Source organism: Cupressus sempervirens, chromosome 5 (assembly GCF_028749045.1).
Source record: "Cupressus sempervirens isolate cs-2001-9-10 chromosome 5, ASM2874904v1, whole genome shotgun sequence".
In the NCBI taxonomy this organism is placed as follows: Eukaryota; Viridiplantae; Streptophyta; class Pinopsida; order Cupressales; family Cupressaceae; genus Cupressus; species Cupressus sempervirens.
This window is the reverse complement of record NC_143122.1, coordinates 291,567,301-291,582,329: the sequence shown is the minus strand read 5'-3', so window position 1 is coordinate 291,582,329 and position 15,029 is coordinate 291,567,301. Positions and strand designations below refer to the sequence as shown.

General features: G+C 34.3%; 1 protein-coding gene across 1 annotated transcript; it reads right to left on the bottom strand.

Annotated features, from left to right (window-relative positions):
- Nucleotides 1-3,121: 3,121 nt before the first annotated feature.
- On the bottom strand, nt 3,122-5,123 carry LOC149555720 (uncharacterized). Its single transcript, XM_089833685.1, has 3 exons — nt 4,271-5,123; nt 3,857-4,142; nt 3,122-3,578 (listed from the first exon to the last, which is right to left on the bottom strand). The coding sequence occupies exons 1-2, from the start codon at nt 4,949-4,951 to the stop codon at nt 3,885-3,887; spliced, it is 939 nt and encodes a 312-aa protein (XP_089689811.1). The 5' UTR covers nt 4,952-5,123; the 3' UTR covers nt 3,122-3,578; nt 3,857-3,884.
- Between the last annotated feature and the right edge of the window lie 9,906 nt (nt 5,124-15,029).

The window sequence follows — 15,029 nt, the reverse complement described above, 5'->3', positions numbered from 1 at the left end:
TTATACTAGAGATGAAATGGATAAAATTGATGATTGGATTAAAATTATATAGGTCGAGAATAGGGTCATGTTATCTCTATAAGAAGATATCTAGGAGATGCAAGGTAGGACTCAAGCCAAGTTTTTAGAAGTGGATAAATATTATAGTGTAACAAGCTTGGAGATTTTTTAAAATGAATCTGAAACACACCTATGCTCAATGGAAAAAATGGTGCAAGAATTACGAACATCTTTTGAAGTAGTGTCCTTGAAGGATGATGTTCAACAATTATTTAAAGCCAAGGAGACACTAAAAGAACTAGATTCAAAATTGGATGATTTTGTAGAAGTGTGACAGAAGGTTCACAATTTTCACAAGGCAGTGAGGGTCAAATATCAAGCCTTAGAGTTTCCAAATTTCCAATAAATCACTTTGACTATCCAAAAGTTCAAAATGGCCCATCCAAACATCATTTTGGTTGAAAATCAACAAGACTTAGATGTTTGAAGCTAAGATATTGGGACTTAGAAAATCACACTAGTTTTAATCCAAAGACCACTGAAGATTCACAAGTCGGCATTTTGAAGTTTTCGTGGAGGAAGAAATTTTATCCACAAAGGTGTATAGAAGAGAAAATGGTAGATCTTAAATAAAGGCTCTAGCTCTCAATAAGTTGAAAGAATCCTAGAAGGAGAAACTTGATAGTGCTTTGACTCTATACAAAGATGTATTTGACTGGTTATTAAACTTGCTTTAACCTTAATCATTTTTGACAAAAAAGGGAGGAATAAAAGAAAGCAAAGGGAGACAATAACATAAAGAAAAGGGGTAGAATAAAGAAAAGGAAAGGGAGAGAATAAAGGAATTAAAGGAAAGCAACAAAGAGAAGATAAAAGGAAAGAAAATGGAGAATAAAAGGGGAGATGAAGGAGAGGAGAATAAGGGAAGGAAAAGATAACAAGATGTAGGATGCAAAGGAGGAGCAAATAACATATGAAAGGAGAAAGGGGGCATGAAGTACAAAAATGAGACTACACTTAGGGGGAGGCTCATTTCTTTTTTAACTAAGTCAACACCAACATGAAGGCATCTCATCGTATAGTTGACGTAATCGAGAGGACAAGGAGAAAATGTTAAGGAAATAAAGGGAGGCAATACATAACAAATGAAATGAAAAAGGAGAATAAAATGGGCAGATGAAAGAAAGGAAAGTAAGTGAAGGAAAAAACAACAAGATGTAGGATGCAAAGGAGAAAATAACTAATGAAAGGTGAAAGGGGTAGAAAAGCACAAAAAGGAGATGAGGAATAGGAGATTGCATTTAGGGGGAGTCTCGTCACTTTTCGGCTAAGTCCACACTAACATGAAGACTTTCATTGGTATAGTCGATGTGATTAAGAAGAGAAAAAAAGAGAGGCTATGGACAAAGTTTTGTTAGTGTTAGTCGAAGGTTTTTCCATCAATTCCATTTAAGGGGGAGATTGTTGTACCATTATGATAAGTTGGCATAGTGACCGAAGATAGGCAATGCTTATCATTTTGGCATCACACATTAAGTGTTGCCATTGAGTGGAAATTGGTAGCAAAGGGAAGAAGAAGACATGAAGTTAGTAGGTCAAAGAAATGCCATCGGTAGAGTCTTACACCTGTACATGATGTTCACACTGACACAAAGATTTATGGTGTGCAGTCATAAGCTGAACACAAGAGTGCTCAGTGACCATTAATGTGACATGACAAAAGGACAAAGATGAAGTGTGATGTAACAAGTATCCATACTATTGTCTTCACACAAGAAAAGGTACAACTATGGAAGATAGGACTCTAGATAGACTGACATGCCTACTACTCTTGGTACCTATGAGTAGGTAGTCACATGTGTTATGTGAATAACCCATATGAGCTATTCAAATTTTGATTTCATTGTATGAGCAAGATTTTTGGATACAATTTTGACACCTAGAATAAGTCAAGTGTAAATAGGAAAGTGTACATTTGCAGTACCATAAGTTGATGTTGAAAATAGTAAGATTAGAATAGAAGCTACACAACTGAGGAGCCAAACATAAGATAGATCTCTACAAGGTACCAAGGAATAGGTGAAGGTCATAGGTGATATTGAGTTAATTATAGGGCAAGCCAAGGCACTCGGAAAGAGCTTAGTGAACCTTCAAGCATTGATCAATAGATCTACAAGGAAAGTTGTACCATTTTCTAGATTAATCATTTAGTTTTCTTTTTACCATTGTAGCTATATATGACTCTTAACCTTGTATGCTTGTATATATTTGCAAATCCTCTAACAAAGTACCTCATAGGAGTGTTCCAAATTCTCTAACTAGGTAGTCTTCATAGGCTGATTGTAATCCTAATAGATTACTAGCATTCTCGACAAGATAAGTTCTAAAAAAGTATTTTTGTAGCTCTTAATAGGGCAACCTTTTATCTATAGTAAAAGGCAAGTGAGTATATTACTCCCACCATAGTTTACATCGTCTCACTGAGGGTTTTCACATACAAAAATCAACATGTATTGAATGTACACTTGTATAGTTTTAATTTATTGCATTTATCATCACTTTTCTATTAAAGCAATTGGTATGCAAGTTAGTTGAAGCACTGGCTCAAAAACTAGTTTCAAAGTTAAAATGGATTCCAAATTTTTGCATTTGATGTGCACACTTAATTATTAAAAATTAGGCCTATAATATATTCATTTGTATTTTGTATCCAACTTTTGGCCAACCCAATTAAAATTGCAATGCCAAATGATGGCCACCTAAATTCCCCTCAAAATTAAATAAGACCATTAAACACAAAAAATACTAAACTAAGATGTAGTTGCTTAAATGCGGCTAGTCAAATTGTTGAACTTTGTGAAATTAAAAAAGAGAAAAAAGACTAAAGTAAGATGTAGTTGCTAATATGTGGCTTTAATCAGATTGTTGAACTTTGTGAAATTAAAAAAAGAGAAATTATGTTTGAAGAAATGTTTTTTTTTATTTTAAAAAATTCTTTTGAAATTTAATACCATCAATGTAGGAGTCCCCGCAATATGTGGAAATCGGTACTTCATTAAAGATAATAAGAACCCGACAATTGGTAAAACTTGGCACTTAATGAAAGATAATAATAAGAATAGATAGTAAGAACTAATATTTACTGTACATTTGAAAACAAATCTCAATATTTCTTACAAGATTTTGAAGCCAACAAAAATAGATTGTTAGAAGATGTTTCTCAAGTAAAGCTTACCTACCTCTTTAACACATAAACTCATGCATGGCAGTCATGCAAGTTCTATATTGCCTTTATGATGACATTCTCCAAAAGAAATTTCGAAGCTTCATTTCCTATTTCCAAACCCCTTTGGTCCTTTCCACATTGAAACATATTCTAACCAGTATTTAATGTATCTACAAAGTATGTACAAACATTCTACAAATTTTCTGTGTGGAAGTTTCCAGCGCTTACAATTCATGTGCTTGTTGATAAACCAAACCAAAGGCTGGAGTTTTCGTAGGTAGTACATATACAAACATTAGCATAGCAAAAATCCCTAATGAATATCTTCTTGAAAGAATCTTCAAGTTTTAACCTGCAAAACACAGTTTTCCCAGTAGATTGCATTACCATATACAAATACTATGTGACATGCAAGTAATATTTTTATTAGTTCCACCAGATTAAGATTAATATTAACTAAATGGATTTAATGGTCCTTCCGTAGTTGCAATTTCAGGTTCTGTTAAAGCTCTTGTTAAAAAATTCTATTGATAGCTAAATAAATCATTTCAAAAATTGAAAAAGATAAAATAGAGTGGGATGGGAGGCATAGAAAATAGGGAATTATTATTCACATCAGTACACGCCTACCATCAAATATTTGCTTAAATCAGAGATTTCATGAGCAAGTGATTGATTTTTCCCCACCACAGTTATCCAGAAAAGGTATCTCATCTACACTATCTAAGCTTCTTCGTGCACGTTCGTTAAGCATGCTAATAGTCAAGCGAGTAGGGGGCTTTGTCCTTGCAATTGTCAACTGTGCTTCCACAGAATTTAATGGTGCCATCTGCTCCAGATGCCCTAAAATTTGAAGAATTGTTTCAGGGCATTCTAAAGGCGTACTCGATGTACTTGAAAAGCTGTTGTTCTTCATCTGTATATATCAACAGAGCAATTTAGCATAAAAACATAAAAGATTCATTGAATATTTTGAATAACCAGAACAGATTCATTGAATATTTGTATAAACAGAACAATTTAGCATCAGAATGTCGAAATTACATTTTCAGTAGGAGAGGAAGACAAATCGTTGGGACACAATGCATTATCTGTTGTTGCCTTTGCCTTTTTCCCCTGTTCTGGCCCCTGCTGCTGCTCCGCATTGTGCACCTCAACTTGCTGAAGGTTGCGCTTCTTGCAGACAGGGTTGAACAATTTCTTTACACAATTTTCTTTTACTGCCCTAGCCTTTTTCCTATCTTCTTGCTCCTCTTGATCCTCTTGAAAGCTGCGCTTTCTATTCACAGAATTGAACAATTTTACCACGCAATTTACTGCCCTGGCCTTTTTCCTCTTTTCTTGCCCCTCTTGATCCTCTTCAAAGTTGCGCTTCCGATTCACAGGGTTGAACAGTTTCACTACACAATGTTTAATAAATCTGCTGGCTGGATCCATAACTAGCTTCCGCACCAAGCTTCCCCTCTTTGATCTGCTCCCATGGCGTTCGGCCGGAAGACGGTCACATGCACTGGTGTATGTCCGCCGATCAGACGTTGATTTGCAGAGCTTGAAGCCCCCTCCATAGGACTCTGAATCTTCTATTTTCGCGCCTCTTTCCTCCATTTCCTCAACATTTTCCATTCTTCTCTTTGAAATTGTTGCAGAAGCCTTCCCTCGTGCCCTCTCCTGGTGGTGTTCATCCTCCCTCCGGCCCTGTTCTTTCTGATGCATCGTGTGTTTCATTCAATGCCTCTGCGGTGGCCTCTCCTGCTGCTAAGGCAGCTGCGGGTTCTGCTAGTTCATGGGGAAGGGCTCCTTCCTTTGCTGACATGGCTGCCTTCGAGGTCAGTTCACACAGCGCCTTTCCTCCCACAGGATTCTCTAATGGGCCTTCTCATCCCCGAGAGGCCTCTCCTGTGAGTGTCTCTAGCCCAACAAGGGTTATTTTAGAGCAAGATATTGCTGATGAAATTTTTAGTGCAATAGTGTTCACTGTCCTTACAACTATCTTTTGATTTCGGGGTTTTTGGCCCTCTCTTTCTAATCTCCATGCTTGGATCTCTGAGCATTGGGAACCAATCTTAGACTATGGTGTTCAGATCTTCCTGAATGCTAAAGGATTCTTCATTGTGAAATTTGGATCGACTGAAGACAAGAAGAATATTCTGTGTGATAGTTTCTCATGGCAAGATCATTTCCCACTCATGACCAAACCATGGCATATGGACTTTGACCTACTCACAGAGTGCTTCAACAAGGTTCTTATTTGGGTTCGGCTTTTGAATCTCCCTATGCATCTTTGGCTTGATTTTGTTTTGGAATCAGTGAGGAACGCTATTGAAAAAAAATTATTTGTGGACTCAGATACTTCTAATATTCTCCATTCAACGTGTGCTCGAATTCTTGTTGAGTTGGATGTCTCAAAGGGCCTCCTAGAGAAAATTTGCTTGGCCTCTCCACAAGGCTCTTGGACTCAAATACTGGATTACAAAGGTATCCCCTTCCACTGTAGGGATTGTCATATGATAGGTCACATGGCTGCTTGTTGCTCTACTGTGAAGACCAAGCTGAAGTGACCTCCTTCCTGGTGGCCTGAGGCCTCCTCCGAGTACTATATGGTGCATAAGTCCCTCGATGTGTCTCCAGATCTTGCGAATGGCTGGCTCTCCCCCAGCTGACACTTCTTCAGGGCCTTTGGTCACTAAGGATGTGTGGCCTTTGGGTCTAGATCCTGTCCCATCTCCTATCTCTGATTTGGCATCTTGTCCTAGTCCTAGTGGGGGCCTGTCTTCTTCGGTTCCTCCTAGGGAGAATGATTTGTTGGGTGCTTCTACTTCTCCTGGTCTACTTTCTGTATCTTCTGGGGCTTGGATTGGTGAGACCGCTAGGGTGGAGGATGGATGGATTTCTATAAAAAAAAAGAAATCTAAGCCCCCTATTCATCCAATTGATATGATTCTTAGGTCGATCTTGGGAGACTTTAAATCAAAGGGAAAATCGTGAGCTCCCCTATAGTGCCTGGTTTTTGGAGGGGGAGCCCTCTATTGGATTCTTTGGCTCTTAGTTGGACGTTTTGTTTTTGTTGGTGATGGGCCTTTCTGTCACCATGGTTACCTCTCTTCTTGGGGGGTAATCAGATCCTTCTTTGTCTATTGTTTCTTTGTTACAATGCTTATTGAAAATCTTAAGCTTTGTACAGGGTTTTAGGCACCCTTCAAAACTTGTTTTCCTTAATAAAAAACTGTGATTAAAAAGAATTATAAAATCAAAGCATTTAGGCAATGAATATACAATATTTTACTTTAGATATAACTAAAACAACTCTAATTAAAGAGAAGTGTAAAATTAGAGCATTTAGGGCAACAAATATATAGGTGATTCGCGACAAAGAATTGAAAGGATACATAAAAACAAAGCATTTAGGGTAACAAATATGTAGGTGATTTATTGCAAAGAAATGAAAGGATGCATAAAAATAGAGCATTTAGGGTAACAATAATTAACCGATAGGCTTTCCTTTTAGAGTTCACTCTAACCGAAATTTGTCTCACGTTGGAAAATAACCTTATTCACAATTTGTAACTGCCTCTTTTTCTCGGCCATCATCTCCGCCTACCGTGTCGTCTCCTTTCCTTTCTCTGCAATATTTTCCTTATTCATCGATTATGAATAAATAAATATTAATTTGTAAAATTTAATATTCTTTTGTACAAACTATTATTTAAAACGAAAATTGTATTTATGTACTTCGAGTGGCTTTAATATTTTTATTTCAAATGAATTATGTTTCAGTGTTTTTGACTCAATTTGGTTTTACAAACATGGATACATGCATTGGATTAAACTGAATTACCTTAATTTGAAAGTTTTAATTTGCTGTTAGAATATTTCAATAAAATAATCTTCTAGAATATTTAACTAGTGGCAAGTTTTTGTGCTTTTGTGTTTATTTAAGTAGAATAAAACTTAATTTTATAATAAATCAAATAAATAATATTTATTTAATTTATTTATTATATCTTAATAAATTATCATCTAAAAAATATTCCCATAAAACGTCTATTATGAAAACTAAGAACTAAACTAATGGAAGTCTAGATGCTTCACCTCTCTGAGCATCACCTAGATCCAATGACTTCTAAGTGTTCTATTTATTATCATGAAAGATGGATTCTTGTAAATTACTACTCATTAAACATGAGTCAATGAGTTTGACTCAAAAACTATATAGTTAAACTCTGATAACAATATCACAATTTAACTTGCTGTAAAAAATATTTCCTATTTATTAATTTAAAATATATTGGCTTAAATAGATGAATAAAATTTAAAACTAAACTAATTTAAAATCTATCAACTTAAATATATGAAAAAATATATTTAAAAACAATCTCGTAACAAAAACTATTATGAAAAATTAATATGAGAAATATTAAAGCTTGATAGGATCAAACTATCACTGCACACAACTTTCATCTTTTACTTTTTTTGTGCGTTGAAGATGAACCAAAACAAGTAGTGCAACTTTCATCTTTTAACTTTTTGCACTAAAGATGAAACAAAATAAGTAGTGCATGCGATTCTCTTAAAAGAACAAAAAAAATCATCTCTTCAGAATCATGAATCTTTTTTTCCCACTTTACATTTTTTATATACTTGATTTTGAAGAAGGAAAAAACAAGTCACAGTCAAACCCTTGTTTACACTGTCATTCAAGGAATGAAATATTCTTTCATTCTTTCTCAAAAGATAGAAACATGCATTTTATACCTAGGGGTTGAACTAGTTATCTCTGTGACAACTTTCACTGCTCAAACCCTTACTATAAAAAATCTTTCAAAAACATTCATTTGCATGCTCTTGGTATTTGATACACACAAAAGAAAAACACGGTGTTCAGAAAAGATTGATACAAGTATGAGAATGTGTTTCATTCATTGTTTTGTCACTGATGTCAAACCTACTACCTACTAGTAAGACAATTTCTTACTTGATTTGAGTATTATCATTTGTTTGATTGATGAAGAGGATTTGATCAAATGTGTTAGCAAAAGCACCTAAAGGAATATGTTGATTTATGATATGTAAAAGAAGTACAAAGATTAGTTAAGACAGTGATAATATAATGTATTGTTTATCTAGTTAAGGTTGCAAAGGATGGATACATTGATTAAGTAAAAAAGAACAAGAAAGAAGAATTGTGTCTGCTAAGCTTGACCAAATGCATAGTTGGTGCCGAACAATGTTTGTGCAAGACGAGTAGAAAATCAGTTGGAGCCAAGAAAAGTGAAGTTTTAGTGTCTTTCGAGTGAATATAGTGTAAGCTGAGCAAAGCTTAGTTGATGTTAGGTATCAGTAAACTTTAGTATGTGCAGAGTGAACTGCTAGTGGATGCCGAGTAACACAATATGTGCCAAGCATCAAAAGTTAGTTAATGCTGAGAGACAACATTATGAGTTAGATTGTGAATTCAACAAATCTAAGCCAACGAGGTTGATTTCTTGGATTGTGTGAACGGTGTGGAAGATAAGCTTGATGAGCTAGTGGTATAGAATTCAAGGTAAACTAGTTTGAGACGAATTCAAAGAGGATTGAGAAGGAAGTTTCTAGAAGGAGCAAATAGAAAGCTACTTAGAATGAATCCTACCTAACCCTAGAATGGATGATTGCGATTAAGTGACAAAAGATCTAAATTCTCTTTATAAGGAGATACACGACATGAAGCAATAGTTAGCTAGTTGGCATGCGTGAGAACCCAATGAAGACAAGGAGTCTAGGGTACTGCTTCATATGGAGACCAAACTATAGAGTTTTCAACTGGCATACAAAGCAAGAAGGCTTAAGGGGATGAATGCTTGAAAGGTGAACAAGCTATTAGAGCTAAAGTAAATGAAGCCAAGTAGAATGGAGGACTGAAACAAAGATTTGTAATCTGCAAGTGAGTTGTGATTTGTTATTAGATCAAGCCTTACTGTTACTCTCTAATCATTGTATCAGTTTAGGGTAAATCCTTTGGATTAAGGTTGACCTAATAGTCATTTTTAAATCCTTTAACTGGGTGGCATTCTAATGGAATGACCTAAAGTACTCTAACAAGGCTCACTCTTAGTAGGGTGATTGAAATCCTTTAACCAGGTGACATTTAATAGTGTGTATTGTAACTTTTAATATGGTTGGCCTTTCATAGGGCATCACTTCAGAAGAGTGAGAACTAGTAGCATGTTACTAGTTTTTTTTCCCAAATTGGGTTTCTACGTAAAATCCTTGTGTCATATGTGTGAATGATTATTATGTTTCATGTTTACATTTCTGCAAAGTGATTTTGAACTAGGATAGTAACCTAAAAGTTTAAGTTTTAAATGATAAGATGGATGCATGCATGATACATGATAAGGAGATATATGTATGGGTTTTTTTAATCACAAAAAAGTTTAATTGGGAGTTTTCTACATTAAATAATTGATTCACCCCCCCTCTGAGTTATTCTAAACTATTCCAACAATTGGTATCAGAGATAGGTTTCTTATGAGAGATAGTTTCAAGGTACTATAAGTCAAAGATCAAAATTTTGAAAAGAGAGGTACCCAAGCTTAATAAGGAGAACTTTTTTGCATGGAAAAGATTGATGAAACTACACCTAGGATGACTTGGTGATCATGCACAAACTACCATTACTGTTAAACATGTTGACCGTGTTGGAGCCCTCACTCCCGAAGATTTGAAAAATAAGAAAGAGTACAATCAGACAATGTTGGAGATTGCATCTGCCCTAAGTTATTCTAAATTTGATGACATCAAGAGTTGTGATACTACAAAGAAGATGTGGGATACTCTTCAAACCATCTATGGAGGAGACACCAATGTTTTAAGAGCCAAATCTGAAAGTCTTAGAGGTAAGTTTGATGATATGACAATGGAAGAAGGTGAGAACATTGTTTAGTATTGTTCTAGAATAAAAGATGTTGTTAATGCTATAAAAGGAGCTAATGGAAAGATTGATGATGATACTAAATTGAGAAAAGTATAGGACACTTCTGCCCATCTATGTTATTAGAGTTTCTTCCATACAAGAGCTAAGATGTATACCTGACACTAATTTGATAGTTGAAGGATTGGTAGGTAGGCTTACTACCTTTGAACTCTCTAATTCTGATAACTTCAAATCTGAGAATGTTGAATCTTCTTTTAAAGCTGTGACTGAAAGAACCTTATGAAAAGGAAAAGAAAAAGGTCAAATATGTTTCCAGTGACAATGATACAGATGAAGAAGATGTAGAATAGCTTGAAGCATTGTTGGCTATGAGATTTCATAGAGGCAAAGGAAAATAAAAAGGTAACATGCCTATCATATGTTTCAATTGTAATGAGGTTGGTCATATTGTTGCTAGGTGTCCAAAAAAGAAGAACAATATAAGTGGAGATAAATTTAAAAGAAAAAGAGATAAGAACATCAAAGATTACAAGGAAAAAGGAAAGAAATCCTGCTACATTTCAAAAGAGGAATCCAATGAAGAATTGGATGATCATGAGGATGAGGTTGTTTATGTTGCAATGAAGGATGAATCTGATGAAGATGAGGCAACTGCACTTGTATCTTATTTGAATAAGAGTGATAGATGGATTATTAATAGTGGTTGTTCCAATCACATGACTGGAGATACAAGTTCAATTCCCTTGTGCATTATGATGGAAATAGTGTTAGATTTGGGAATGATGCACCATGTCTTATCAAAGGAAAATGATCAATTAAATTGATAGATAAGATCATTTGTAAATATGCTTATTATGTAGAAGGATTTAATTAAAATTTGCTAAGTGTATCACATTTGAATAGTGTTGGTTGTAAGGTTGAATTTGAAAATAGAAAAGCCAATATTTAAGATGCTAATGGATATTTAATTTGAAATGGTGATTAGACTAGAGGTTATCTTTTTACCTTGATATGAATGATGCTACCTGTCTAGTTGTACAATTTGATGATGTTTGGCTATGGTACAAAAGACCATGTCATGTTAATTTTGATGATTTGGTCAATATTCACAAGATGAAGAGAGTGAGAGGTTTTCCAAAACTAAATAAACCAGATAATGTAATATGTAAACAATGTCAGTTAGGCAAGATGACTAAATCAAGTTTTAAAAGCAAGACTCACACTTCAAAAAGAATTCTTGAATTAGTTCATATTGATTTGTGTGGACCAATCAATGTGCAAAGCTATAAAGGTGACAAGTACATTATCCTATTTGTTGATGATTATTTTAGGATGATGACAATTCTGTTTTTGAAGTAAAAATATGATACATTTCAAATGTTTAAGTGGTACTTGGCTAGAGTGGAAAAGAAAATTGACAAAAGCTTGAAATGTTTGAGATCTGAAAAAGATAGAGAATTTACATCAAATAAGTTTGAGATTAACTATAATGATAGAGGAATCAAAAGATAGACTTCTACACCTAGAATCCCTCCACAAAATGGGATTACTAAAAGGAGAAATAAATATGTGATGGATTGTGCTAGAACACTCATGATGGAGAATAATATTGCTTTGAAATACTGGAGAGAAGTTGTAAGTACAATTGTCTATATGCTAAATTATGTACAAGTCAAGAAAGGTACTCATTCTATACCTTTTGAATTATGGTATGGATGCTCACCCAATGTAAAATGTTTTAAGGTATTTGGAAGCAAGTGTTATATTCTCAAGGATAATAGGAATGGAAAAATTGATGCTAAAAGTGAAGAAGGTATATTCCTAGGCTATTCCAAAAGGAGCAAAGCTTATAAGTTTTAAATGCTAACACTGACAAAGTTGTGGAAAGTGCAAATGTGAAGTTTGTTAAATATACAAAAGTACATGAAGTTGACCCTGCAAAAGAACTTGAAGATTACAAATATTTTGTGTATTTCTATGATGACATGATTGATAATGATGTTATGAATCAAGTTGCAAATCAACAACATCAAGTTTCAGTGATTGTCGAGTCAAATACAATGAATGCCCAGTTGCATTAAAGAACTGAGTTGCATTTAGCAGCTGAGTTGCAAAATGAATCTAAGCTACATTTTGATAATGAGATCAGTACACTTGATACAGATGTTGAATTGTTAGATAGAGAAGCACATAGTGATTCTAAAGTTGAAAGACCTATTGAAGAAAACAAACCAAAACCAAGGTTGTCAAAGTATGTTAAGAGACATCACCCTGCGACACAAATTATTGGAGATAAAGAGGCCAGACCTATGACAGAAACAAGTTGAGAAGTGATACATGTATGTTGAGCATGCATGAACCTAAATAAGTTAAAGATGCATTGGAGAATGATGACTGGAGAGATTGAGAAAATTGAGAAGAACAAAACCTGGTCACTTGTACCTAGACCAGAAAACAAAAATGTTATAAGAACCAAATGGGTGTACATAAAAAAGTTAGATGAAAATGGTGAAGTCGCAAGAGATAAAGAAAGATTAGTTTGCAAGGGGTATGCTCAAGAAGAAGGAATAGACTATGGAGAAACATTTGCCCCTGTTGCAAGACTGGAAGGAGTAAGAACTCTGTTTTCTTACTTTCCATATAAAGGCTTCAAAGTTTAACAAATGGATGTGAAATATGCATTTCTAAATGATATATTAAAGGAAGAGGTTTACATTGAACAACCTGAAGGATTTTTTGATGCTAACAACAAGAACATGGTATGTAGACTACAAAAATCTTTATATGGTTTAAAGCAAGCACCTAGAACATGTTATGAGAGACTTCATAGTTATCTTGTGAAGATTGGTTTTGAGAGAACTAATGAGAACAACAATTTATACTTGAAGAATGAAGGTGATAAAAGTATTTTACTAGCTGAAGTTTTTGTTGATGATATCATATTTGGAGGACTAAATGTAGTTTGCAAGACATTTGTTAATGAAATGAAGAAAGAATTTGAGATGTCTATGTTTGGAGAAATTAAATTCTTTGTAGGCTTGCAAGTGTATCAAATGCAATATGGAATTTACATCACACATTCTAAGTATGTGAAGGAAATGTTGAAAACTTTTGGATTGGAAGATTCAAAGCCTATTAGCACACCTATGGTGATAGGACAAACTATAAAAGAATGATGATTCTACTGACATGAACCAAACTTTGTACAGGTCTATGATTGGTGAATTGTAATATGTAGTTCATAGTAGACTTGACATTGCATTAGCTATTGGGATTGCTGCAAGATTATCTGCAAATCCTAAGGAGAATTATATGACAACTGTTTATAGATTTATCAGATATTTGAAAGGAACAAAGGAATTTGGTCTATACTACAAGAAAAATGAGAAATTTGAATTTGAGAACTTACAGATATTTTGATTGGGTTGGAAATGTTGATGACAGAAAAATTACAAGTGGTGGAGCATTTTTCTTGGGAAAGAAACTAGTTACATGGACTAGTAAGAAACAAAATTGCATATCTCAATCTGTTGTTGAAGCTAAATATGTTGCCGCTGTAGTAAATTGTACCCATATTGAAGGGATCAAACAACTATTCAAAGGAATGAAGGGGGAAATTATTGAACCTGTTATACTTTATTGTGATAACATAAGTGCTATAAACATATCTAAGAACCCTGTGATGCACACAAAAACAAAACATATAGATTTCAAGTATCATTGCTTGAGAGAGCTGGTTCAAGACAAAGAAATAAAGATGGAATACATGAATACCAAAGAATAGATAGCTGATATATTCACAAAAGCTTTACTTAAGGATGCTCATGAGTATCTAAGAGGTAAACTAGGGGTGATACCCATATCCAAAGTTGTTTAAGAAGCATGAGTTGTGCCCTACATCAACTGAGATGAATGACATATGCTACACATTGATGTAGTGGATCTTACTTTAGGAGCTACCTAAAGTAATCAAAGAGCTAGAACAAAATATCAGTCACAACTTAGGTGACAGTGGAAGAACCTAAAATTGCTATATTTGCATATTGAGTTGCTAAGTCTTTCGCATTGTTGTCAAAGAGGGACATAGAATACTACCAACAAGGAAAGAGGGAGATAACAAGCAAAGAGGAAGATAGATAGCACCAACCAGATACAAGGAGATAGACAAGAAAAGAAAGAAGGATAAATACTTTACAAGGAAGAAATATGAAATAACAACTCAGAGGGAGAAGTACTCTTGAAGGAGAAATAAGTACAGACATAGATAGATAGATACTTGAATATTAGAAAGAGGAAGTAATATGAGAAAGTTAGAAAAATAGAGAAAGAAGATGTACAAGATGAAATATAGAGGGATTTAAGAAGGCTAAGTTTGCTAACCAAGAGGGAGTCATAAGTAAGAGTGAAATTGAGTCTGTTGATGAAAACCTAATTTTGTAGCCTAGACAAAAGATGGAAGCTATTAATAGAGGGAGATATTTTAATACAGGGTATTAATTTATTTTTGGTATTATTGTTGTGTTGGTTCGCCATCAATGCCAAAGAGGGAGATTGTTGAAAAAAGATTGATACAAGTATGAGAATATGTTTCAATCATTGTTTTGTCACCGATGTCAAACCTGCTACCTGCTAGTATGACAATTGCTTAGTTGATTTGAGTACTATTATTATTTTTATTGATGGAGATGATTTGATCAAATGTGTTAACAAGAGCACCTAGAGTAAAGTTTGAGTTATGATATGTAAAAGAAGTACACAGATCAGTTAAGAAAGTGATAATATAATGTATTTTTTATCTAGTTAAGGCTACAAAGGATGGATACACTAATTAAGTCTAGAAGAACAAGGAAGACCAATTGTTTTTGCTAAGCTTGATCAAATGCATAGTTG

Bases quoted from the DNA above. Each gene is read 5' to 3' on its own strand.
- LOC149555720 (XM_089833685.1), bottom strand. From the start codon at position 4,951: ATGAAACACACGATGCATCAGAAAGAACAGGGCCGGAGGGAGGATGAA. The intron at 4,143-4,270 runs GTAATTTCGACA...TGATATATACAG, and splicing joins CTTCCTCTCCTACTGAAAAT to ATGAAGAACAACAGCTTTTC.